General features: G+C 42.1%; 1 protein-coding gene across 4 annotated transcripts; it reads left to right on the plus strand.

Annotated features, from left to right (window-relative positions):
* Positions 1-664: 664 nt before the first annotated feature.
* mettl27 (methyltransferase like 27) lies at positions 665-26,715 on the plus strand. Of its 4 annotated transcripts, none has more exons than XM_059973132.1 (6): positions 665-1,278; positions 4,485-4,605; positions 6,803-6,931; positions 10,415-10,544; positions 12,419-12,511; positions 17,037-26,715. In XM_059973132.1, exons 2-6 carry the CDS (start codon positions 4,486-4,488, stop codon positions 17,270-17,272), a joined length of 708 nt encoding a protein of 235 aa, XP_059829115.1. In that variant the 5' UTR covers positions 665-1,278; position 4,485; the 3' UTR covers positions 17,273-26,715. The 4 variants fall into 4 exon arrangements, with proteins under 4 accessions (XP_059829115.1, XP_059829116.1, XP_059829114.1 ...); XM_059973133.1 differs by lacking the exon at positions 17,037-26,715 and adding an exon at positions 14,483-14,545 and having other exon boundaries at positions 10,409-10,544; XM_059973131.1 differs by having other exon boundaries at positions 669-1,806; positions 10,409-10,544.
* The last annotated feature ends 655 nt before the right edge of the window (positions 26,716-27,370 follow it).

Genomic DNA, 27,370 nt, shown 5'->3' on the forward strand with positions numbered 1-27,370 from the left:
TTATATAAAATTGAGAGGATGGTGGGAGCTCAACTGGGAGATGGATATAACAGGAAGGAATAAGTTACACCTACATGTTTATGTATTAGACATAAATACAGTATACACACACAAGACTTTTGCATAGTACTGTAATCATTTATGTATTGCATTGTACTGTTAATGGAGAAGAAAAACAAATTTCATTACATGTTTGAGTGAACACTATTCTGATATTGGTCTATTGCAGACTAAGAGTGTGAAGCAGACAAGGAGAGGGGAATCATGGTTTGGAAAAGGGGACGGGAAAGGAGAGAGAGTGGGAAGCATCAAAGCAGAATTCTGTAACGATCAATAAACCAATTGCTTGGAATCAAATGACCTTGCCTGGTGTCTCAGGACTGGGTGGGTCTGCGCCTGCACCACCCCCTGCCCCTAGAACTCATCCTGGCTATTCCCAACCTCCATTGCTCCCACCAGATTTACAAATTTGTGGTCTGCTCCATTTTGCCAAATATAGTACTGCGCAAAAGTCTTAGGCATCCTACCTATATGTATGTGCCTGTCTTTTGCACAGTACTGTATATTGTTTGAATGTAGATCTTATGACATGCAAAGGAAATTTTTAATTGGTACCAATACAGTTTGTTAGAATATCAGTGCCATCATAATGTATAGTTCAAATTCAAGTTTAATTATCATTCAACCATATATGAATATAGTCAGAGGAAACAGTAGCTCTCTGGGGCCAAGGTGAAAAACACATTACCAACAGCACATTGCACACAGTTACGATAGCACAAAACGTTCACACACAAAAAATAATATACCCCAAGACCCTGTAGGTTGATGGTGCATGGAATATTGACCTGGTCCAGCTTGATCTTCCAATATATAATGCATTTTTTTATTTTCTAAGAAGCGTTTTTAGGTGTGTGGAAGACCTTTTATTGGAGGATTTGTTTTGGAGGGGAAATTAAAATGTCTCTTCGCTCCAGACTCCAGCTCAGTAGGTGGCGCTAACGCACTTTATCTTGGTCTGCAACCGACATTAAACATTACCAGAAGAAGAAACGATCCCAAAACTCACGTACAAGAGAAACCTGCAGATGCTGGAAGTCCAAGAAGCACACACAAAGTGCCGGGGAACAGCAGGCCAGGCAGCATAATGTACAATCGACATTTCGGGCCAAAACTCTTCGGCAGGACCCTCCTGTTTACCAAAACACGTCACTTCCTATAATAATAAAAGCAGTTGCTTTGGTGGTCGTTCCTCGTTCATTTTTACGGGATACACAGGTAATGCAGTTGATCACTGCTTAAATCATTTACATTCGGTGACAACCACTGATTCTGGTGGACTGGGCTCGCTGATAGGCACCCTGTCGCCCTTCACTCTACACCTGCCATATGTTTAGCGCTGTCCTGGCCCGCCGTAAAGTTACGCAGCAAGAAACGGTGCGTTTAAGAATGCGGCAGAGAAACTGTGGAACTGGGACGGTGATAATTTGGGATTTCTCAGTCAATATTGGTCAAGTATTTCACACATCTAAGAAACGAGCCTGGCTGTCGTTTGCAGAGAAAACGGAGCTGGTCGGGGGGAGTGGAGTGGTGTAAAACCCAGACGGCCGTATGCCTGCGGCGAACTGCTGACTCTTTCGGAACCAGCGCGGCCTTTGAGGTGGCGGTGACGGTTGGCTGCTCGCGCGGGCCTTTTCGGCGGGCAGCGCGAGAGCGAGACGGCCTCGAGCGGCGGGGACGGTCGGCTAGCGCTCCTCCGGGAGGGCAACTCGAAAGCTGCCCGCCCGCATCCACCCTCCGCGCAGGGTAACAGTCACCCACCAGAGAACATTACTTTTTCTGCCTAGTCCCGCTGACCTGCACCTGGACCATACACCTCTCATCTATCCTCCCTACAAAACAATTCCTCCACACAGTCGGGATCTTTCCGCCCTCTCCCTACAGCTACGCCCCACACACAACTCTCCTACCCCCCATCAAAGACCTTGCCTCGTCACAAAATCACCCCTTATCAGAATTGGGTTCACTCACATATGTCATGAAATTTGGTTGTTTTCCCTGTGTCAGCAGTACAGTGCGATACATAAAGCAGCCAACATAATCAAAGACCCTTACCACCCCTCCATTTGGCAGAAGATACTACCATGTTCAAGTGTAGCTTCTGTCCCACTGCCATAAAACCATTGAAACACACACAAAAAATACTAAAGGAACTCAGCAGGCCTGGCAGCTTTTATGGCAAAGAATAAACAGTCAACGTTTCGGCTGAGACCCTTCATCGGGACTGGAGCAAAAAAAGATGAGTCAGAGAAAGAAGGTGAAGGGAGATGAGGGAGAAACACAAGGTGATAGATGAAACTTGAAAGGGGCAAGGGGTGAAGTAAAGAGCTCAGAGGTGGATTGGTGAAAGGTGAAGGCTGGAGAATGGGAAATATAATAGGGGAGGGCAGAAGGCCATGGAAGAAAGGAAAAGGAGAGAAGCACCAGTGGGAGGTGATGGGCATGTAAGGAGATAAGGTGAGAGAGGAAAATGGGGAATAGTGAAGTTTGAGAAATTGATGCTCATGCCATCAAAGATGGAGGCTACCCAGATGGAATGAGTATTGCTCCTTCAACCTGAGTGTGGCCTCATTGCGACATTGTGATGTGTTGGGATGGGAAATGGAATTAAAATAGGTGGCTACTGGGAGATCCCACTCTTCCTGGCAAACGGAGCACAGATGCCCAGCCAAGCGGTCTCCCAGTCTACATCAGGTCTCACTGATATAAAGGAGGCCATGCCGGGAGCACTAGATACAGCAGATCCCAATAAACTCACAGGTGAGGTATCAACTCACCTGGAAGGACAGTTTGTGGTCCTGAATGGTAGTGAGAGAGGAGGTGAAGGGGCAGGTGAAGCACTTGTCCGGCATCTGCAGATTTACTCTTGTTTGTGATAAAACCATTGAATGGATCTCTTGAGTATTATGGTCACTTTGCCTTACAATCTTCCTTATAGTGGCAGATTTCAGAATGATAACTTCAGTACTGATGTGATGAAATTAACTGTAGATGGTATACAAAAAAAGCGTTTTCTCTCCTGGTACATATAACAATAAAAAAAGCTTTATCTTTCTCATCAGTCTCATTTCCTCTCATTGTCAAAAGAAATGCAGCATTAATTCCTCAAAATGAGTTGAAGAAATCAAAGTACATGCATGTCCCATATATAACCATGAGATTCCTTGTCTTGCGTTCAATCACTGTAAATACAAGAAACACAGCAGGATCAATGAAAGACCACACCCAACAGTGCAGACAAACATTGTGTAAAAAAAACTACAAATACAAAAAGAAAGAAAAAAAAATAAATATCAAGAAGATGTGATGAAGAATCCTTGAACGTGAGTCCAGATCAGTGAGGGGGCAAGTAAAGTTACCCCCGGTTCAAGAGCCTGATGGCTCGGGAGCAGTAATTGTTCCTGAACCTGGTGGCATGGGTCCTAAGGCTCCAGTACCTTCTTGCTAATATCAGCAGCAAGAAGAGGGCATGACCTGGGTGGCAGGGGTCCCTGATGATGGATGCTGTTTTCCTGTGATAGCACTCAGTGGTGGGGGTGGGGGGCTTTACCCATGATGGACTAGACTGATTCCACTATTTTTTGTAGGCTTTTCCATACAAGGACAATGGTGTTTCCATATCAGGCCGTGGTACACCACTCAATATACTTCACACCACATATGTATAAAAGTTTGTCAGAAGTTTTAGATGACATGCAAACTTCTAAGAAAGTAGAGGCACTCCTGTGTGTTCTTAATAGTGGCACTTACATGCTGGACCCAGGAGGGATCCTCTGAAAAGATAACACTGAGTAATAGATTTTGGCTGCATTATGTCAAAACACATTAAAAACTAAATTGAAGCAAATGCTGCTTTTTTATTCTTCAGCAACAAACAAGATGCTGGATGGACAGTTAGTGTTTCTAATTGAGATCCTTCATCTAGAGTGAGTATCCAGATAATGGATCTCGACCCAAGATCTTGATCTCCATTTTCCTCCACAGATGCTACCTGATGGTTGAGTTCCTCTGCTTTTTTATCTCCAGATTACAGCATCTGTGTCTTCACTCTTTTTAACTAGGTTTTCTTACTGTGTACAAATTAAAATTTTACACCACAGGTACGAAAAAATATTCCCCTTTTTTTAGAAGTATGAACCTGCTGGACACATGTAGGTATAAGCCAAATTATTTGCTCAATAAATAGACTGATGTGAAATTATGAGAAAAAAAATTTATTCTGTGCATTATTTAAAAGCTTGAAACTAGAAATATTTGAATCCTGCAATCTGATTTTCTACATATATTTATATGCAAAATGTCTGGTATTTTTGTTCACATAGTACTTAGAGAATGTACATAAACTGATTTAAGTGCAGTGAAATAACATTGGTTTATGGAAGATGAAGTTATGATTTCAGGACAGTTCTCCCTTTTCTCTTTAGAATGGCAGATAATCCAAGAACATTTGCCGATGTGCAAAGAACTGTTCACTCTCTTCATAAGATTTCTGCAATTAAAGACACATTATCATTTTATGATACTTGGTATGAGTTCTATGAACAGGTAATATAGCAAAAGTATTTTACAGCTTTCAAAGTGTATTTGTTTGAAATGATGATGTTCAATATGGGTAGATAGTGTTCCTAAGATAAAAACAAAATATAATAAAGCTATAAAGGCAGGGAAAACGTTTGAAAAGCTCAGCAGGTCCAGCTGCATCTGTGGAAAGAGAAACACCCAACATTTCAGGTCTTACCAACTGTATGACTTTGCCCAATTAGAGAAATTCAACCCATTGCTCTAATCCATTTTTGCCGCTATCTAGACTAATTTATTTCAACCTTTCTGAATTGGATAAAAGATCCCTCATCTGCAAAATTAGTTGTGTCTCTACAGAAAATGCATGATCTGCTAAGTATTCCTACTATTTTCCATTACCTGATTTTTTATGGCATTGGTTCACATTTTCTTACACTACCCCTATGTCTGGCCTGCTGGGCAGGTTCTGTAATCTTACTAGTAATAATACATTATACACACCAAGAAGTTTGATGCACTGGTAACTTTGACTTGCCCTATCAGGGATAAACACCTTTGTTCTACGTATCCGTCTCTCCTATTGAAAATGAACTTACGCCCCACTTTCTGAGTTTATGACTTTCTACTAACTTTCTACAGATGTTGCCTGATCTGCTTTAATTATTAGCATTTTCTGTTTTTATATCAGATTTCCAGCATCTGCATTCATTCTCATTGCCATGCTGCTTAGTGTGAAGGGACACTGAGATAGTGGAGGGCTAGATTTGTACAGACTGGAGTGAGCCCTACATCAGAGCTTAGCGGTACACTGTGCACAGCACAGCGAGTGGGGGACATTACTGGGATGAGCAAGAGATTCCCCATGTGCTATAGACTGCCCATGATTTATATTCTGTTTGCATGGGGCAGATGTATTGTGTCTTGCAATCAGATAAGTGTAACATGAATACGAAAATCAAATAATGCAGATGATGTTAGTTTGCAAATGGAATTTTGAAAGTGGAATAAAAACATAAAATACTCGATGCCTGCAGCAAATCTTCTGTGAAGGAAGAAGTGTTTTTCAGAATCATCATATCACTTTTATTCAAAATACTCAGTTACACAGTTGGTAGGAAACCATGAATTTGAAGGAGAGAGGATCTGAAAGAAGTAGTAAGGCTGATCAACATCACCACCCTTACAAACCCCCAACCACCACTACGTTATCATTTCCTGTCAGTCACCTTACGTACAGACACTCCAGCGCCTAGCGTCACTTTATGGACATACAGTCAATCTGTGTATATAAGCTATTTTATATATTTATATTTATTGTGTTTTTATTAATATGATATATTTAACTTGCTGATTTTGTGTGCTGCATCAGATCCAGAGCAACAATTATTTTGTTCACCTTTGCAATGGAAATGACATTAAATAATCTTGAATCTTAAGTTAATACAGAGGTAAATCAAGTTGATTATGGGATAATAGATGCTTTGCTTTTGGTGGTTAAGGAAATAAATATACTGAATAGAAATTGGTGAGACAGAAGCTGAAAAAGATGTAATATTTTGTACTTGTTTACAAGTGATGCGAGAAAGTAACAATGTAATTTTGTTACCTTAACAAATTAATTGGATTCTGATCACTTATAAATTTATTATAACACTCTGAGCCATCTTTTAAAAAGCTGAAATAAAAATGTATTGGGGTATTAAGAGGGAATATGTGTAACTTCCAGGGAAACCTTCCAATCTGGAACCCTCAAGTTCTCAAGCAGTTTACTGTAAGCAATATTCCAACCAAGGAATTCTTAAAGTACTATATAAAATGTTGTTTCTGTAACATCAGAAAGATATATAAGCTTTATAGGCAATACAGAGGAGAGTTAATGAGTTGAGCTTTTGATCAGATGCATAAAGGAATAATGATGTGAACTTCCAACAATGGAATTCTGACTTCATTAATGTGGAGGACACATTCATCAAGGTATATTTACAGAAAGTGATTAGTAAAAACTACTTACTAGGAAAAGTGATTTAAAACATTTTTAGGAAGTGGGTATAACAATGTTCACTATTTCTCAGTACAATGAGATAATAAATTAATTACTAATTAAGCAATTGTAATGAGGGAATAGTAAATATAATATTCCAGAAAGATGGAGGTAAATAAAGATCTTAGTCCATTCTGTTGTTAAAGTTACTAACTACTTTTTCAAATGTTGCTTTTTCAGGATTTGAAACTTCTGGATTATCAGGCTCCTCGCTTAGCTTCAATGAGTTTAGCGGATGTCATGCCTGAAGACCGTGATCAGGCATTGATTCTTGATGTAGCTTGTGGAACAGGACTAGTAGCAATGCAGGTTGCTGAATTACAGTTAATGATGAATAATACCATATTTACATATTTGAATTTTTGAAATCTTTCTTAATAGCTATTGCTTATTTCTAATTTCTGATTTGCATGAGAATATCAATGCGAACTAAGCTAAGGAGTCTGCTCCTTACTGCTTTTTTACTTTCTTGTCCAAATCCCATATTATATTCAGTGAAAGTCAAGACTTGGCCTTGAATATGCTCAATGACTTAACATTTCCGGTCCTCTTTAGCAAGGAATTTCAAAGAATAACAATGTTATGAAAAACATTTCTTGTCTCCCTTTGAAGTAGCCTTCCTTTATCCTGAAACAATATTCTTTAATTCTTGGTATCAAATTACGCAACTTCACATCTCGTTCCTTTAATCCATTGAATCATTCTTTCATTTTAGATTAAATTTCAGTGGGGTTCCTCCCATTATTTCATTAAAGACTCTGTGGAAATGTTACTGACTATTTAAAAACAGACATTTACAGGTGCAAAATCTACTTGTACACTATGTGTAAGTATGTATTTTGTATCTGATGCCTCATGTAAAAGCATGTACACAAAAAGCCAGGGAAGAACATAAGAAATATAGCAGCAGTGGATCACCATTTCCTTGATTCTCGTAATGTCTAAAAATCTAGTGTTCTGTATTTTGCATTGGCTTAGCTCCTCTTGAGTAGTTACTGTAAATTCAAAAAATATGCACCTTTGGGTTGAGGAAATTTATCACATCTCTTTGCTGAAAAATTGATCCTTTATTTTGTGACAGTGACACCTAGTTTCAGGCACTCCAGCAAAGTGAAACATAAACATTGCATCTGTTCTGTGATGCCCCGTAATATTTTGGAATGTTTCATACCTCTCCCAATGTATGTTGAGGTTTACAGACCTGAATCTACTTTGACAAATGAACATTATTTCTTATGAAGCAGATCTCTGTTTTGATTATTAATCTAGACTGAAGCAAAGCAAGAGTAGACCCATCCTAAAGTTCCCAACTATTTACTTTGCCAAACCGACTGACTACAGTTCCTGAATCTTGAGATGTTTTTCAGCATTAGTTTGGAACCTTCCATTTAGCTGGCTGCTTGTAAAACATATACTATTACAAATTACAACAGTTTGTTTTGTGAGGCACAACTACGTTCAATTGATCATTCATAATTCTCTTAACAGATAATGTCAGTTAAGCTACCTGTTTCTCAGCATGGAACTTGCTTGGGGTTACCTTATCATTAGAGACTCAAGATACACCAACACAATTTGTTCATAACAGTTGATAGTTTATCTTTTTGTTGCCTTTCAATAACCCATAACCTCTGTAAAGCTGCCAGATTCTCTCTTTACAGTTTTTTATGGATTTTTTGTGCACATTGTTTCTCAGTTCCTATATTATAGGTAATCACACTTCGGAAATACCTAACAGGTAATAAAACACTTTGGGGTACCCTGCGGCCGTAAAAAGTGCTATTAAAATACAAGCATTGTCTTTAACCAAAATAGCACTGATATGCATGTCATGTTGAAATATCTAGCTTATGTTGCCAGCCAACACTGAAGTGTATCGTATATGATTTGTTCACGGCAATCTATCAGACAGATTGGAAATGTGTTTCTTTAATAAGTTAAAAACCAACAGAAGGCAACTGAAAAGCCATAAGGGGAGAAAAGATGAAATATTGAAGGTAATAATATCAAAAAAGATGCCAAAAGTTTTTTCCAGATATATGAAGGGTAAAAGAGAGGTTAGAGTGGATATTGAATCTCTGTAAAATTATGCTGGGTAGTAATAGGGGACAAAGAAAAGGCAGGCAAACTTACGCCAGAAATTCAAGAGTGTCAGGGGGCAGAATTGAGTGTTGTTAAGGAGGAGATGTTTGGGAAGCTGAAAGGTCTGGAGGTAGATAAGTCACCCAGACCAGATGAACTACACTCCGGTGTTCTGAAAGAGGTTGCTGAAGAGATTGTGGAAGCATGTGTAATGATCCTTCAAGACTTACTAGATTTTGCAATGGTCCTGAAGGACTGGGTTGAAAATGTCACTCCACTCTTTAAGAAAGGAGTGAGGCAGAAGTAGTTAGCCAAACTTCCATGTTTGGGAAGATATTGAAGTCCATTATTAAAGATGTGGTTTTGCGGTACATGATAAAGCAGGCCAAAGTCAGCATGGGTTCCTTAAAGGAAAAGATTGCCTGACAAATCTTTTGAATTCTTTAAGGAAATAATAACAGGCAAGCTAGACAAAGGAGTCAGTGTATACTTGGATTTTCAGAAGGCCTTTGACAAGGTGCTGCACATGAGGCTGCTTAGCGGGATAAGAGCCCGTGGTATTTACAGGAAAGATACTAGCAGGGATAGAAGGTTGGCTGTCTTGCAGGAGGCAGAGTCAGAATAAAGGGTGCTCATTCTGGTTGGCTGTTGGTGACTAGTGGTGTTCCACAGGGTAGGAGAACTGCTTCTTTTTGCATTATACGTCAATGATTTGGATGATGGAATTGATGGCCTTTAGCCAAGTTTGTAGATTATACCAAGATGGGTGGTAGTGTTGAGGAAGCAGGGAGTCTGCAGAAGGACTTAGACAGATTGGGAGAATGGGCAAAGAAGTGGCTAATAAGTATAGTGAGTGAAGTGTATGATAATGTATTTTGGTAGAAGGAATAAAGGTTTAGACTATTTTCTAAATGTGGACAAAATTCAGAAATTGCAGGGGGTCCTTATGTAGGATTCCAAGGTCAACTTGCAGGTTGAGTCAATGGTAAGGAAGGCAATTGTAATATCAGCATTCATTTTGAGAGGACTATAGTATAAGAGCAAGGATGTGATGCTGAATCTTTATAAGGCATTGGACAGACTGTACTTGGAGTATTGTGAGCAGTTTTGAGACCCTTATCAAAGAAAGGATGTATTGGCATTGGAGACGATCCAGAGGAGGTTCATGTAAATAATTCCGTGAACGAAATGGTTAGCATTTGAGGACTGTTTAATTGCTCTGGGCCTGTACTTAATAGTTTAGAAGAATGAGGGGGATTTCATTGAAACCTGTTGAATATTGGAAGGCCTAGTAGTGGATGTGAAGAAGAGGTTTCCCATACTGGTATGGTTTCCCATACCAGACCAAAAAGCAAACCTGAGAATAGAGAGATGTCTATTTAGAACAGAGATGAGAAGGAATTTCTTTAGCCAGAGGGTGATAAATCTGTGGAATTCATTGCCATAGATAGCTATTGTGGCGAAGGTGCAGGGTATATTTAAAGCAGAGGTTGCTAGGTTCTTCATTAGTCAGGACAATGAAAAGGTTACAGGTGGATGCAGGAGAATACAGTTGAGAGGGATAATAAATCGGCCCTGTTGGAATAGTGGAGCAGACTTGATTGGTCAAGTGCCCTAATTCTACTCTTATGTCTTATGGTTTTAATTGTGAGGGTTATAACAAATCTTCTGTAGGCTGTGACATGCAATTGTGTTTTTTGTTAGTTACAGAACCTTGGATTTTGCAAATTTCATGGATTGGATGGCAGTGAAAGAATGTTACAAATTGCACAGTCTAAATCAGTATACCAAACCCTTCAGAAATGCATTATAGGTGCTGAACCACTTCCACTGTCTTCAGGTAAATTAATAGAAAACCTAAATCTGTACTTCCTGAGGTTGTTGTATTGTGTTAAGAAATAGAAAAATAGACCATAAAACTCCCAATGAAGATAATTTATTAGGCCAAATAGAAAAATATAGTGTGTACTTTATAAAATATATTTTCTTACACTGTAGAAGGGCATTTCGGCTATTGAGCCTACACTTGCTCAAAGAGCAATCCCATTCTTTCATTTCGTTTTTCCTTTCACTTATTCTTCCCACATTCCCTTAAACTTCATCAAATTCTACTAATTTGCTGCACATGAGGAGCACATTACAGTGGTCAGACAACCTCCTGATCCTTGCACCTTCGGGATGTGAGACAAAGTCTGAACACTCAGGGAAACTCTTGCAGACAGGGAGAACAGCCTTGGAGGTTTTTGTCAGAAAGCAGCTAGCCAGATGGTACGACTATTAAAGCGACTGGTCTTTAAAGGACAGGAAATACTGGCAAAGATGTGATAATTTTTGCTTCTATGTATTACTATAGAAGTACCACTATATTTGGGCAGCACAGTAGTGTAGCAGTTAGTGTAACGCTATTACAACATCAATGACCCGAGTTCAATTCCACTGCTATTTATAAGGAGTTTTTACATTCTCCCTGTAACATCATGGGCTTCCTCCAGATGCTCCGGTTTGCTCCCGCATTCCAACGTTGTACAGGTTGGTGTGTTACTTGTTTACATGCGTGTAATTGGGCAGCACAGACTAATTGTCCTGAAACTCTAAAATGAAAAATAAATAATATTACATAAAATACATTGTTATTTTACAGTTTTGGGTGCAAATTACCTTATCACTCTGGAAAGACATGAAGCAGAACATTAATGATTCCTGTACAGTTCAGTTTTAGATATCAACTCTCACCTTACTCAGGCCTATAGTTGGAAAGTTTCAAATGAATTTTTATCAAAAAGATATAGAATGAATGATCATTTTATGGCCTGATCTTTCTAAATGGACTGCCCAATTTGGGGTCAATATATTTCAGTCTAAGTGCACGTTGGGGACCAGAGCCGCGATTTGGGCTGATTTAACTTGCTCCCACAATGTTCACTCCTCTCTCCACAACTGCCTCAGCTACCATGCTTCACGTCTGTGAGCCTCGTGGCGATTTGCCCCACTAGTATGAACTGAGACTAAGGCTTGGTCCCTCGCCGGGCTGCTCTGGGATTCAGATCTAAGGATTTGGAATGCTGTTACTTGTTTCTACTGTTTGCATGATTTGTGTTTTTTTTTCTCTCTTTCTCTGCGTATTGGATATTGGTCTTTACTTTTTTAATTAGGTTCTTTCGGGTTTCTTGTTTGGTGGCTGCCTGTAAGCAGACAAATTTCAAGGTTGTATAATTTATACATTCTATGATAATAAATGTACTTTAAAACTTCAACATCTAAGCCGACACACTAGGTCAAGGTATAAACCAAATCTAGAGTTTTCTGCTAAAATTTTGTAATTGTTTTAATTACATTTACAAAAGAAAGGACAATATAATTGTAAAGCTGGCAAGATAATTTACTCAAATGTAACTTACAACTCAATATAAATATTGGTTATGAAAGAATGTTGAGAAAATTATCAATATAAATAGTATTTCTGAGAGCACTTGATGGTTCAATCAAACACCATGGTCTGAAAACATTGCTACTATTAACAGTCTATTGTAAGACTGGTTCACTCAAAGTAGGACCATCTTATTAAGAGCCTCTTGGCATACCACCCATAGCTGTGTTTCAACTTATGCAAAACCAGTCTTCTCACCCTAACAAAAAGATTAGAATAATTTTGATTGCTAAGGCCAAATTTCATAGATTGTCATCTGACATTTTTATTTTTATTTTTTGTTTTAGACACTTATGATGCTGTTTTGATTGTTGGGGCGCTAAGTGAAGGGCAGGTGCCATGTACCATTGTTACTGAACTCCATCGAGTTACCAAACCGGGTAAGGTTTTTGTCGTTCATACTAGTTAGCCAAAGCATGGAATAACTGAAAATTAGGGTTATAAAATAAAAAAGATGTAGCTGGAGATAACTTCCTTTATTTTCTTTCCATTTAATATATCTCTGAATAAGTGAGTTAAAATGTTGACGACCAGACGGTCAAGCCAGTTGGTGTAAAATCCCGATACAGTCACTAAAGGGAATCTTGGTCTGGCTATACTCTTTGAGTATATTAAATTTTAGTGTTTAGCATATAATTCATATATTTTGGATTCTGAATTATAATGCCCAAATTCAATCAAGGCTAATTGAATTTATTGTCTTAAGCGCAAGTACATGTATGCACAGGGTCAATGAAAAACTTCCTAGCAGCAGAATCACAGCTCAAAGCATCATATAAGCAGCACTCACAAGAGGAACATCAATTAAACATAAATTGCATACAGCTTTGTACCTTGTCAGTTAAGGTGCAAGGGGCACCACAGAGAAGAAAGAGGAAGGCATATCAAAAACAGTGGGATAGCATTGTCAGGACCAGTTTTTAGGTTATTAGAAGGGAGGAGCTAAAAAGATAAAAATCCATTTATCCTCCTGTTTACAAACAAGAGAAAACATGGCAGATGCTGGAATCCAAGCAGCACACACAAAATGCTGGAGGAACTCAGGCCAGGAAAAGAGTGCAGTCAACATTTCGAGCTGAGTTCCTTCGGCAGGACTAGAGAAAAGAAAGATGAGTAGATTTAAAAGGTGGGGGGAGGGAGAAACACAAAGTGATAGGTGAAAGCTAAAGGGGGAGGGATGAAGTTAAGAGCTAGGAGGTTGGTGAAAGAGACAAAATGCAATGGAAGAAGGAAAAGGGGAGAGGAGCACCAGAGGGAGTTGATGGGCAGGCAAAGAGATAAGGTGAGAGAGGAAAAGGGGGTGGGAAACATTACCAGAAGTTCGAGATATCATTGTTTATACCATCAGGTTGGAGGCTACTCAGACAGAATATAAGGTGTTGAGTGGCTCTTCCTGTTTACTTTTCTCCAGACATTCATGATTACTCATTACCTTTTATTAACGTTCAACTGACACCACAACTCCCAGTATGTATTCACCCTATCCTGGTCTCTTTCTGATCAAAGGTCTTTTCTTTTGTCAACTCTATCCTTTTCCCCCTTTGAATTTTATTTCTAACTTTACCCAGTTCTGATGAACGTTCATCAACACAAATACAAACTTTTTCTGAACACAGATGTACCCTGGTCTGCTTTTCCCAACTTTTCTGTTTTCACTAATTGTTGACTTGCTGAACCACTCATTCATGCCTACTTTGATATCCTAATCTAAGAAAAATCTCCATAGTCTTGTTCTGTGAATGTACAAACACATAATTACAAGATTTGACTCGTGGCTCCTGCTTTATTACAGATTAGCAACTTCTTATTGAAATTAAAACTGTAGTGTATAATATAGATGGTGCATAGGGACTGCTTAGTGAATGAGTTGTGGAGGGACTGCTTATTTAGGGTAGTGGATAAGCAGCTGATCAAGAAGATTGCTTTGTCTTGGATAATCGTAATCAAGCTGTATTTATTAGGCAAGTAGAGAGTATTCAGTTACATGGAGATACAAGAGAAGACAGAGAATCAGAAGGAACTCGGTATTCAATTAGATTCCCGACTTGTGCCTTGTAGATGGCAGTAAAACATTATGGTGTCAATATATGAGCCAGTCACTGCATCTTTTCAGCTGTTGACTTGTTCTTGAAGCCACGGTTTTTATGTGGCTAATCCAGTTGATTTTCTGGTAAACATTGAACACTCCACACATCTCTAGGATGTTGAAGGTGGAGTCATCGGCAATGTTAACACCATTGAGTGTAAGGAAATGTGTTTGGGCTCAGTTTTGTTCAAAATGCTCATTGTTTGGCACTTGTATGGCAAGAATGTTACTGGCCATATATCTGTCCGTCTCTTGCCTCGTATAGCTACTTACAAATGGAATTGAAAATTGTGGAATCATAGAACTGGGTGATCATGAAAGAACAAGGTAACTGGCATTGGTTGAGTATAGACAGACACTGCCCAGAGGAATTCCTGAAGTGATGTCTAGTATGATTGATTTTTAACAAAATTAACCAACTTCCTTTGTGCAATGTTTGACTCCAATACAAGAGAAGATGATTGTAATCATGAAAGTCAATCAATTCAGCCTGAGAAGATCACTTCAATAATTCCTTAGGGCACTTTCCAATGTCCAAGTAATTTGAGATGCTTCATCAATAACTTTCCCTCCTTCATATATATAAAAGTACATTATATATATATATATATATATATATATATATATATATATATATATGTGTGTGTGTGTGTGTGTGTGTGTATGCTTTTTTTGCATGATTATGTTTTATTTTGAATGTGGTGTGTATGTTTTGCAGCTTGGCCCCAGAGGAATGCTGTTTCATTCGGTTGTATTCATGTATGGTTGAATGATAATTAAATAATTAAACCCCGGTTTGATTTGATTTGCCATGTTTGATCAAATGGCATAGCTGTCAAGGATCTCATAATGAGATAATCACTAGACAAAACAATTGTTTGTAGTACAGGATATTTGGATTCCATGGTTCTGCCCTTTTAAGAAAAAGCTAATTCAGTCTTGCATGCCACAGAAGAGAGTACTACTGGCTTAGACAAAATAGGTTGATGAAGGAGTGTTCCTCCTGTCTCACCAACCACACCCCAAAATTTACAATCTCTTTCACACATTAATAAGGGTAGAGGCACATGGGTTTCCCTCCAAGTGGCACACCAAGTTGATTTGTTGCCACTAGGTCTACATCATGGAACTATCAATACAACTGCATTTGAAGATACTGTACCTTCACTGGAAGAATTACAGTGCTTCAAGAAGCTAACTCATTGTCACCATTTCAAAGGCAGCTAGCAATGGGGAACAAATGCTTGTCTGTCAACAACACTTCTAAAGGTCACATGAAGTAGTATTTCCTAGTCAGGATTATGTTTGACTTAGTTCTTAAAGCAAACAGATTGATAGATAAAAAAGTACTATTGCTGCTTAAGAGCATCATTTAAAGTTTACAGTAGTAGTCGCCAACCCGTCAATCACGATTGACTGGTTGATTTTTGAGACTTTCCCAGTGGATCCCGACAAAAAATGAAAATTAAATACATAAATACTGTTGAGAGCTTGTTTCAAGGTTGCAGGGTTTTAGTTCCCTTTTTTTTGCCCAGTGCACATGCGTGTAGTTCCCTCGCACTACACAGTGTACTTCAGTAGTCCCCAACCACCGGGCCGCGAGGAAACAATACGAGTCAGCTGCATCTTTCCTCATTCCCTGTCACGCCCACTGTTGAACTTGAACCCATGCGAGGTCATCAGTCGCCAAAATGCAGTGATACCCTCATGCGGCCAGCAGGAAGTGCCGTTGCTACTGGCCTGGAGCGCAGACAGATGGGTGCCGCCTCTAAACCTGTTTACACACTGAATGTTCATGGGGAACCCAGTGCTAAAATATTCGCAGACAACCTAATTCGGGCTCAGGGTTTCATAAGCAGCAGAGCAACTACCCCGCTGTGATCTACTGAAGCAAACTTTTGTTGATCCTATTAGGGGGGCTTGGTCACTCTCTCCGGATTGCGAATGCCATGGCCCCGGGATGGGGACCTCTGACCCTTACCTTGTCCTCTCACCCCACCCACGACCAGACGCACCTGGCCAAGGTGGCTGGTGGGCAGCTGGAGTTTGAGCCCAGAGACTGTCTAATGAGGCAATGAAGCCCTCAAAATTGCTTTGGTACCTTAAGTCCAAGCACCTCGCACTTAAAGACAAACCTGTTGAGTTTTTTCAGCGAAAAAATGTGAGCAAGCGGGACAGAAGCTAAGTGCCAAGAGCCGCGTAAACTAAATTGCGGAATAGACTGGACATAAGGAACCTGCTTCGAGTATCGCTGTATTCCCGTCGTGTTTAACACCCCCAAACCCGCCCCCCCCCCCCCCCCCGTCAGCCGGTCCACAAGAATATTGTCACTATTAAACTGGTCCACAGTGCAAAAAAGGGTGGGTATTTTTGGTGTTTATACATTATTTCTACTTCCGTGTTGCGGGGTTTTACTTCCGGTTTTTTTCTGCCCCACTGCACATGTGTGTAACTAATCGATCTGGAGTCGATCTTGCCTTTCACTGAGGCCAAGATAGGGCATCTTGGGCTTAAAAAGGTTGGTGACCACTAATTTATGGTATGCCTTACAACAGTTAGTAGTCACTTCCATTGATAAGGAATTGTCTTGAACTTTTCTTCTGCTGGCAGCAGTTAATTGTAAGTCAGTTACCAAGCAGTTTCATGTTCGTAATTACTAAGTACGAAAACTTCAATAACAGATTAGTAATGATCTTACTGAATAGCGGAAAAGGCTTGTGGTCCTACTCTTGTCTCTATGAATTCCTCATGTAAGTTGTAAAGAAATATTATGAACCATTAGACAATTTGAGTGCTTAACTATGTTCATTCTTCCCTAGGGGGCTTTGTGTGCATGACCACCCGGAGAAATGTTTCAAATCAACTGTACAATTCACAGCTGCAAGCTGTGATTGAGAAAATGGAGCAGAAAGGATTGTGGGTAAAGGTAAAAGCACAAGAAATAGAACAGTGGGAAAAGGCAACTTCTGGACATGAAACTAAACAGGATTCTACCTATATCCCTGGGACAATCTATATCTACCAAAAATCCAAGGGTCCTGAATTAAAAAAATAACTTGGGATCATGTTTAAAAAAATTATACTGAGAATTATGGAAGTCAATCTTTATCTCGAATCATCTGCTTTTAATCACAGAATTGTTGCTGAAGTAACATACTAAGGGTGGACTAAATGACTTTCAACAAGTTGTATATTCATAAGCTACTTTATCCTCTGCTGGATCCACACTTTCAGTCATAGGTTCTTTGACTTTCTCATATCCTGCAAGAGTCGGAAGATAGCCCATCTACAGACCACAAAGCCTGCTGTCTCCAACAATGGCAGGCCTGGACGTCCCCAGACTGTGATCCCTGCTGCCAACCTCAACAGCTCTAATGATCCAGAGCAGATTCAAAACCTGGACCTCACTGCCATCAATGCAGTTTCTTCAAAGTGCTGACTCTGCAACCTCCAACTCTTGACTCCAATCTTGACCTCCAGGCTGGGTCTTCACACACAGCCACTGGAACCCCTGTCTCCTCTTCCCACACCACCATTCTGCAATCTCATCTCTCTCATGTTCCACTGCCAGCTCTTAGGTCCTCGGAGACTCTATCCTCCTCTCACCCCACCATCAGGAACACCCCAAACCTCCCTTCTCCTGACATATGACCAACCCTTTTCTCCCTTCTGATCCCAGCTCTCATCCATGTCGGGTCTTCACTATTCCCTCTGACTTTCCCCTCACTGAGGCAGAACATTCTCAGTAAGTGCCTCACCTTTGTCCCCCTGCACCCACACCTCAGTGAGATTCACACCCACCATGATGCCGAGCTTTTCTTCCTCTGCCTCCATCTCTAAGCCTACTTCTTTGACAAGGGCTCTCAACTCCATACCGATGACTTCTGTCTTCAATCCTTCTCTTCTTCCTGGGCATCCCACTCTGGTCTTCTGCCTGCTCCAGATCTTTTTATTGCCAATTGCCAACAGAATATCAACCATTTCGACTTCATCACTCCTCTCTCTAATTCCAACCTCACTCTTCGGAAAGCTCTGCTCTTCACTCCCTTCGTACTAATCCTAACCTCACCATCAAACCTACAGATAAGGGGGGGGTGTTGTAGTAGTCTAGTGTACTTACCTCTACCTTGCTGAGGCCCAGCAACAACTCTCAGACAATTGCTCTTAGTTACCCCTCAAATAGGACCCCACTAAGGAATGCCAGGCCATTGTTTCCCACACCATCACCAACCTTATTAGTTCTGGGGATCTCCCATCCACTGTCATAGACTTCATAGTTGCTGCGCCCTGCACCTCCTGTTTCTACCTCCTACCCAAAATCCACATACCTACTTGTTTGGGTAGACCCGTTGTTTACGTTTGTTCCTGCCCCACTGGACTCATATCTACATATCTCAACTCTAGTTCATTCTCTCCCTACCTACCCATAGAAGAGAGAGAAGGACTGAAGCAGTTGAGACAAGACCTGAGAAGGAGAACTTCGGAATGCATGTGTTACGAACCCCGTAACTGGGTCACTTACCAGCAAAGATAGAGAGATCCGTTGAAATCTGATGATACTATTTTTAACAGTATTTATTAGTAAAAATACACAAAAATAATATCAATGCAAATATACAGATAATATACATCATCAATACTAAATCTAAAAGTGCGGGTATAATAATAATCAATAAGAAATAAGCTCTATCGTTGTCTAGGGGGATAATGTATTGTCCAATGGAAATATAAAAGTCAGTCAGTTCATGCAGGCTGCAGCCTTTGGGGACCGCTGGGTTTGCAATGGTTGGAGAGAGAGAGAGAGAGAGATTTTTAGAAACTTGCCGGCTTTCCTTTTATGATTTCGATCCGTCAGTCTCTTTGGTGTGGCCGTTCACTTGTGGCCTCTCCTTTAGCTAAGCTGTTCTTCCGTGGCGAGCCCGCCAACCCAGGCAAGGGAGGACACACACGAGCCCCCACCGGCTGTCGCTATTAAATGCTGTCACGGGATTTCTAGCGTTTCTCCTGGTGCATCTGAAGGGGCCGTTCCCCAGACCCTCTTTTATCCCCACTCACGGGGTCTCAGATGCCACTCAGGGTGGAATGATGCCATCCCCAACCAGCCCACATTGCCTGAGGACTTCCACGAAGCATAGTACTCAATACACAATTCCGTCTCCAAGAGACAATGACCTTTTCCGTGGCTTTGTATCGCTGAGGGCCAGGACATTCCAAACATCTCTCTCTCATTTCCTGGGTCTCCTGCCCTGACTTAATAGCGATCTTGCGATTCTCAAAAAGGAGGGTGGGGGGGGCGCAGGCGTAACAGCAGAAAGGATAAGGAAGAACAAGCACGAGAAGAATAGGAGAAAGGCTGCTTTCATCAGAAACCCTTATCATTTTCCTGCAAGTGTGTTAGAAGGGAAAACTGGGAAAACCAAGAGAGGAAGTGGAGGCATACCCGCAGGAAACACACTCAGATGAAAGACAAGACCTGCCACTGGGGAAAAAGCAGCAGGATTGATTCAATGCAACAGCCTCAGAAACCACTAGACGAGAAAGAGCCAACACTGAAAGAAGTACGAGAAGTCTTCAAGAAGGTGAGGGCGGGTTCAGCACCCAGGCCCAATGGGATCACATATAAAGTCTACAAGAAGTGCCTAAAGCTTCTCCAGAGGATTTGGAGGCTGATGAGAGTCATCTGGAAGAAGGGCAAGATCCCACCTTGCTGACAAGTGGCTGAAGGATGTTTTGTGCCAAAAGAGGAAAACTCAACTGAGATCAAGCAGTTCAGAAACATTTCCCTCCTCAACATCGAAGGAAAAATCTTCTTCGCTGTTCTAGCAAGAAGGATGACATCATTCATGGTAGAAAACCAATACATGGATATGGCAGTGCAAAAGGGAGGGATTCCTGGATTCCCAGGATGTGCGGAATACACAAGTGTTATCTCCCAGCTGTTAAAGGCCAAGGCAACCAAAGGGAACCTGACTATGGTACAGTGCTGCACAAGCTCATCGAGACAGCACTGAAACACTACCATATCCCAGAGAAGGTCACCAAGATCCTGGCAAGCTATTTCGAGAGCGTGCAGGACTACGTAACATCTTGGCAGCGAGTAGAGAAGGGCATTGTTACAGGCTGCACTATATCAGTAGTCCTCTTCGTCATGGCCATGAATCTACTTATAGAGGCTGGCAAAAGAGAGGCCAGAGGGCCAAAGACAAGCACCAATGTCAGTCGGCCGCCAAGCAGAGGATTTATGGATGACCTTACAATTACAACCACAACACATATCCAGGCCAGGTGGGTACTCCAGGCAATGGACGAGACAGGGCGCGAATGAAATTTAAACCTGCCAGATCAAGGTGTTCAGTGATAAAGAAAGGCCAACTTACCCAGAAGATCACCTTGAAGATCCAGGATGAAGAAATTCTATCTATCATAGGAAACCCCATCAGGCGCCTAGGGAAATGGTATGATAACCTGAAGGATGTCAACAACAGCAGACACCTGGAGCAACAAACAACAGAAAGACTGGTAAAGATCGACAAATCAGGTTTACCAGCAAAGTTCAAGGCATGGATCTTCCAATATGGGCTCCTACCCAGACTAATGAGGCCAATGATGCTGTATGACATCGCCCTGTCAACGATCGAGGGCATGGAGAGGAAGATTAATGGGTATCTGAGAAGGTGGTTAGGAGTACCGCAGTGCTTCTCTTCAACAGGGCTCTACAGCAAGTCAGCCAGGGTCCGGTTGCCCTTCTCCTCAGTTGTAGAGGAATTTAAGGCAGAGAAAGTACACCTCACCCTCAAATACTCCAAGGTCAGTGAAGCAGGAGTCAAGATACAGACAGGGAGCAAATGGAATGCGGCAGAGTCAGAAGAAGCAGAGTCCCGACTTCGCCACAGAGACATTGTCAGAAGAGTGTGTAAGGGCAGACAAGGCCTGGGATGTGAGACATTAACCAGTTGGAGGGCAGCCAACTCTAAGGACAGACAGCACTTGGTCCAGTAGGAGATAAGGAAGAAAGAGGAGGAGGCTAGATATGTGCATGCAGTGGAGATGGGGAGTCAAGGGACCTGGACAAAGTGGGAAACAGAACAGAGAGTGTTGACATGGGATGACATGGAAATATACATCTTTTCAACTCCAGTTCTTACTGAGGGCTGTGTATGATGTACTACCAACTCCAAAAAACCTGCAGAACTGGGGAATAACAGAAGACCCAATGTGCCATCTGTGCCAAAAACCAGCCAACCTGGAGCATATTCTTTCCTCATGCCAGGTTGCCCTTTCCCAAGGATGGTACAGATGGAGACGCGAACAGGTTTTGAGAGCACTTGCCCACACTTTGGAGACAGAGAGGAAGAAGGACCACAAAAAGGACAGTCAACCAAACTTTATCAACTTCATCAGGACCAGCGAACATGCTGCAGCAACAAACAAGCGCAGAGATGGTATCCTGAGCATGGCAAAGGACTGGGAGATGAAGGTCAATCTTGAAAAGAAGCTGGTGTTCCTACCAAAAATAGAGAAAACACTTCAACCAGACGATCTACTATTGTCAGAGAGTGCAAAGAAGCTCGTGGTGATAGAGCTAACAGTACCGGGGAGACCCGATGCCAAGAGGCCCACGAGAGGAAGCCCGCGAGGTATGAAGACCTATTGGCGGTCTGCAGTCGGCAAGGCTGGCAGACATGGAACTTCCCTGTCGAAGTGGGAGCAAGGGGATTTCCCGCCATCTCATGCTAGAAGATGATGGCAGCTTTAGGGATACAAGGGAGATGAGAACCAGGAAGAGAGCTGTTAACACCATGGCTCAAGCAGCAGAGAGAGCGTCCAGTTGGCTTTGGCTGAGAAGGGATGATAGTAGCTGGAAGTCTGACCGTCGGGGGTAGAAGATTGATCACCTTCTGCTGTCCCACCATCCCAAGGATGTTCCAGGTTAGGGGATGAAATGTCTGGAGACAGGTGGACCTGGCTGTTGACTCGACAGTCCAGCAGCAGAAACATCTTAGCTGTTTAAGGTAACACTTTACATGCTCTGGATCTTTTCAATGATTTCAAGTTTCCTGGCCCCCATCATTTTATTTTTACTATGGATATCCAATCCCTATACACCTCCACCTCCACTCTGTTTCTTTCTGGACACCAACCCCATCCAATTTCCCTCCACCACCACTCTCCTCAGTCTAGCGGAACATCCTCACTCTTAATTTCTCTTTTGGCTCCCCTACTTCCTTCAAACAAAAGCCGTAGCCAAGGGCACTTGCAAGGGTCCCAGCTATGCCTGCCTTTTTGTTGGCTACGTGTCTGTGTTCCATGTCTACACTGGTTGTCTGTCCCCCACTTTTCCCATGTTACATCGACGACTGCATTGGTACTGCTTACTACACCCATGCAGAACTCATCGACTTCATCAACTTTGCCTCCAGTTTCTACCCTGCCCTCAAATTTACCTGGTCCATTTCCAACACCTTTCTCCCCTATCTTGATCTCTCTACTTCTACCTCTGGTCCGTTTACCTTCTGATGGTTATTATAAATCCATGGACTTTCACAGCTACCTGGACTATACCTCTCCCAACCCTGTTACTTGTAAAAACGCCATCCGCTCCTCTCAATTCCTCCATCTTCGCGCATCTGCTCTCAGGATGAAGATTCCAGAACAAAGGAGACGTCCTCCTTTTTTGAAGAAAGGGGCTTCCCTTCCTCCACCATCAACACTGTCCTCAACAGCATCTCTTCCATTTCATGCACGTCTGCCCTCACTCCATCCTCCGACAACCCTATCAACGATAGGGTTCCTCTTGTTCGCACTTACCATCCCATCAGCCTTTGCGTCCAGCACAATTTTCCATAACTTCTGCCATCTCCAATGGGATCCCACTACCAAGCACATCTTACCCTCCTTCCTACTTTCTGCTTTCCACAGGGATCGCTCCCTACGCGACTCACTTGTGCATTCATCCTTCCCCTCTGATCTCCCCCTGGCACTTAGCCTTGCAAGCAGCACAAGTGCTATAACTTGCTCCTACACCTTCTCCCTCACTACCATTCAGGGCTCCAAACAGTCCTTACAGATGAGGCAGCACTTCACCTGTGAGTCTGTTGGGGTCATATAATGTATCCAGTGCTCCTGATGTGGCCTCCTGTATATCGGTGAGACTCAGCATAAATTAGGAGCCCTCTTTGCCGAGTGCCTACACTCTTGTCAGAAGAAACGGGATCTCCCAGTGGCCACCCATTTTAATTTCACTTCCCATTCCCATTCCTGTATGTCAATCCATGGCCTCCTCTACTGTTGTGATAAGACCACACTCAGGTTGGTGGAACAACACCTTATATTCCATCTGGGTAGCCTCCAACCTGATAATGAGAATATCAATTTCTTGACCTGGTAATTCCACAGCCCCCCCCCCCACCATTGCCCATTCCCATTTCCCTCTCACCTTATCTCCTTGCCTGCCCATCACCTCCCTCTGGTGCTCCTGCTTCTCCCTCTTTTCTTTCTTCCATGGCCTTTTGTCCTTTCCTATTAGATTCCCCCCATCTCCAGCCATGTATCTCTTTCACCAATCAACTTCCCAGCTCTCTGCTTCACCTTTCCCTCTGCAGGTTTCACCTATCACCTTGTGTTTCTCCCCCCCCCCCTCCCCCTCCCCCCCCACCTTTTAAATCTACTCCTTATCTTTTTTTTCTCCAGTTTCAGCCAGAAACATCAACTATACTGTTTTCCATAGATGCTGTCTGCCCTGCTGAGTTCCTCCAGCATTGTGTGTATGTGTGTTGCTTCTGCGTATTTTCTCTTTGCTTTATTCACAAGGGAATATGAGTATACACAGACCTTGATTCACATATGCAGAATATGGGATTGCTTAATAAATATTCAAGTGTATTTGCATTAACAGGATAATTAGTTATACCACAATATTAATTGTCAATATCTTGATTTGAAATGAGAAAGTTGGAATACTTTGGGAAGTATTGATACTACCAAGAAAAGCTACCGTCTTTTCCTGATCTTTCCTACACTTGATTACGACTCCTTCACTATGGTTGACTGCTAACTGTGATCTTTATTCAGTTCCAAAAGTTTAATCATTGTAAAATTTGATGCTTCCTATAAATGTAGTATTTGTACAATTATTAATGTTCTTATAAAGTTTGTAATCAGGATAGCAATGACCACTGCCCTCCTGCATGTCTCCAGACCTGGACTGCCTGCAGCAGGCGTATTAAGAAACTGGAAAAATACCAGCAATGCTGATTTTGCAAAATCCTTCAAATTTACTGGAAGGAGAAGTGTTGTCACCTCCAAGGCTAACTTCTGCAGTAATGAGCAAAAAATAAAATCTTGCTGGGATTCCAGTTTAGGTAGCATATGCAGAGGGAAATGAACAGACTACTGGATGATGAGTCTAAATCCAAACCAATTGTATATTTCCTGCTATAGATGCTAATTAACGAATTGAGTTTCTCCAACATTTTATTTTTTGCTCCAGATCCCAACAACTGCAATCTCTTGTATTCCTAGTAATGAGGCCTGATTACATATTGTTGAGCAGTCATATGTTTGTAGGCCTGGCAACCGGACTCCAAACTGAACTCTCCTTGACAGCTCTATCGTAATAAGAGATTGCCAGACAGACAAAAGGGAAGTTTAAAAAATGTACTCAGAGCCTTCTAAAGAAAATCCAACATCAACTGACTCCTGAAGTCTTTGCCCATTCAGAGTACTGAAAGAGCATTCTGGAAGGTCACAGTCTGTGAAACAGATTGCATTTTCCACAATGGCCACATCAGTCACTTATGAACCAGAATGAAAGTAAACCATTATGAATTCTGAGGGATTACTCAGGAAAAAGATTTCAGTGCAAACCTTAGATATGAACTGTCACAAGTCCTATGAATCAGTGTTTTATTCATCATCCTCCCTCCCTTGTTGTGGCTGAACTAATGGAAGACTATTAAATATACAAACCCCATTTCCAGAAAAGTTGGGATATTTTCCAAAATGCAATAAAAACAAAAATCTGTGATATATTAATTCACATGGACCCTTTTTAACTGACAAAAGTACAAAGAAAAGATTTTCAAAAGTTTTACTGGCCAACTTAGTTGTACTTTGTAAATATACACAAATTTAGAATTTGATGGCTGCAACACACTCAACAAAAGTTGGGACAGAGTTTAAATAAGACTGAAAAGTGCACAGAATATTCAAGTAACACCAGTTTGGAAGAATCCACATTAAGCAGGCTAATTGGTTGTAGGTGAGGTATCATGACTGGATATAAAAGTAGCGTCTATCAAAGGCTCAGTCTTTGCAAGCAAGGATGGGTCGTGGCTCACCCCTTTGTGCCAAAATCCGTGAGAGAATTATTAGTCAGTTCAAAAGGAACATTTCCCAACGCAAGATTGCAGAGAATTTAGGTCTTTCAATATCTACAGTATATATTATTGTGAAAAGATGCAGAGAATTCAGAGACATCTCAGTGCGTAAAGGGCAAGGTCAGAAACCACTGTTGAATGCGTGTGATCTTCGAGCACTCAGGTGGCACTGCCTAAGAAACCGTCATGCTACTGTGACAATTATAACCACCTGGGCTCGGGAGTACTTCAGAACACCATTGTCACACAACACAGTCTGTCGCTGCATCCAGAAATGCAACTTGAAACTGTATTACACAAGGAGGAAGCCATACATCAACTCTATGCAGAAACGCCGGCGAGTTCTCTGGGCCCGAGCTCTTCTCAGATGGACCGAAAGACTGTGGAACCGTGTGCTGTGGTCAGATGAGTCCACATTTCAGCTAGTTTTTGGAAAAAACGGGCGTCGAGTTCTCCATACCAAAGATGAAAACTTCCATCCTGACTGTTATCAGCGAAAGTTGCAAAAGCCAGCATCTGTGATGGTATGGGGGTGCATCAGTGCCCACGGCATGGGTGAGTTGCATGTATATGAAGGTACCATTGACTCTGAGGCGTATATTAGGATTTTAGAGAGCCATATGTTGCCATCAAGGCAACGTCTCTTCCCGGGACGTCCATGCTTATTTCAGCAGGACAATGCCAGACCACATTCTGCACAGGCTACAACAGCGTGGTTTTGTAGACACAGAGTGCGTGTGCTTGACTGGCCTGCTCCCAGTCCAGATCTATCTCCTATTGAAAATGTATGGCGCATCATGAAGAGGAGAATCAGACAAGGGAGACCACGGACTGTTGAGCAGCTGAAGTCTTATATCAAGCAAGAATGGACAAAATTTCCAATTGCAAATCTACTACAATTAGTATCGTCAGTTCCAAAACGATTAAAAAGTGTTATTAAAAGGAAAGGCGATGTTGTGGCGACCCATTTCCTAGCGTATCCGAACCGACTCACAATTAGATAGCCTACGGGGGTTTGCGAGCACAGAGCTTTGGAGCCTTTGCGCCATGGGGGGCCGGTTGACAGAGGCTTAAAAGTGAGGCTGAAGTTTTCGAATAAAGTTTTTTTCCTTCGACTGCAGTTACCGACTCCGTGTCGTAATTTTAGCGCTGCGTGTAGCACACCGCTACAATTGGTGACCCCGACGGTCCAAACGATTTTTGGACCAGAAATGACCGACGCCGCCTCTGTTCATGCGGTTTCATTGAAACTGCCAGGTTTCTGGACACAGCGCCCGGACCTATGGTTCCAGCAAGCTGAAGCCCAATTCCACGTTCGCCAGGTCACCTCAGAAGACACCCGCTACTACTACGTGGTGAGCTCCCTCGACCAGGACACAGCGGCCCAGGTCGCGGAGTTCGTACAGTCGCCCCCGGCAGACGGCAAGTACACGGAATTCAAAGCCCTGCTCCTCAGGACTTTCGGACTCTCACGGCGCGAGCGGGCTGCCCGTTTACTGCACCTGGATGGCTTGGGCGACAGACCTCCATCGGCTTTAATGAATGAGATGTTGTCTCTCGCCGACGAATACACACCCTGCCTCATGTTTGAGCAGGCATTCCTGGAGCAGCTGCCCGAGGACATCCGCCTGCTGCTGTCCGATGCGGATTTCAGTGACCCCCGGAAGGTGGCAGCCCGGGCGGACTTGCTGTGGAACGCCAAAAAGGTCCATCGCACGGATCTCCCAGCCCCGCTCCCGGCAGCAAACCAGTCCAGGCCCGGCCGCAGAGCCCGC

This window comes from Hypanus sabinus, chromosome 6, assembly GCF_030144855.1.
Source record: "Hypanus sabinus isolate sHypSab1 chromosome 6, sHypSab1.hap1, whole genome shotgun sequence".
Lineage (NCBI taxonomy): Eukaryota > Metazoa > Chordata > Chondrichthyes > Myliobatiformes > Dasyatidae > Hypanus > Hypanus sabinus.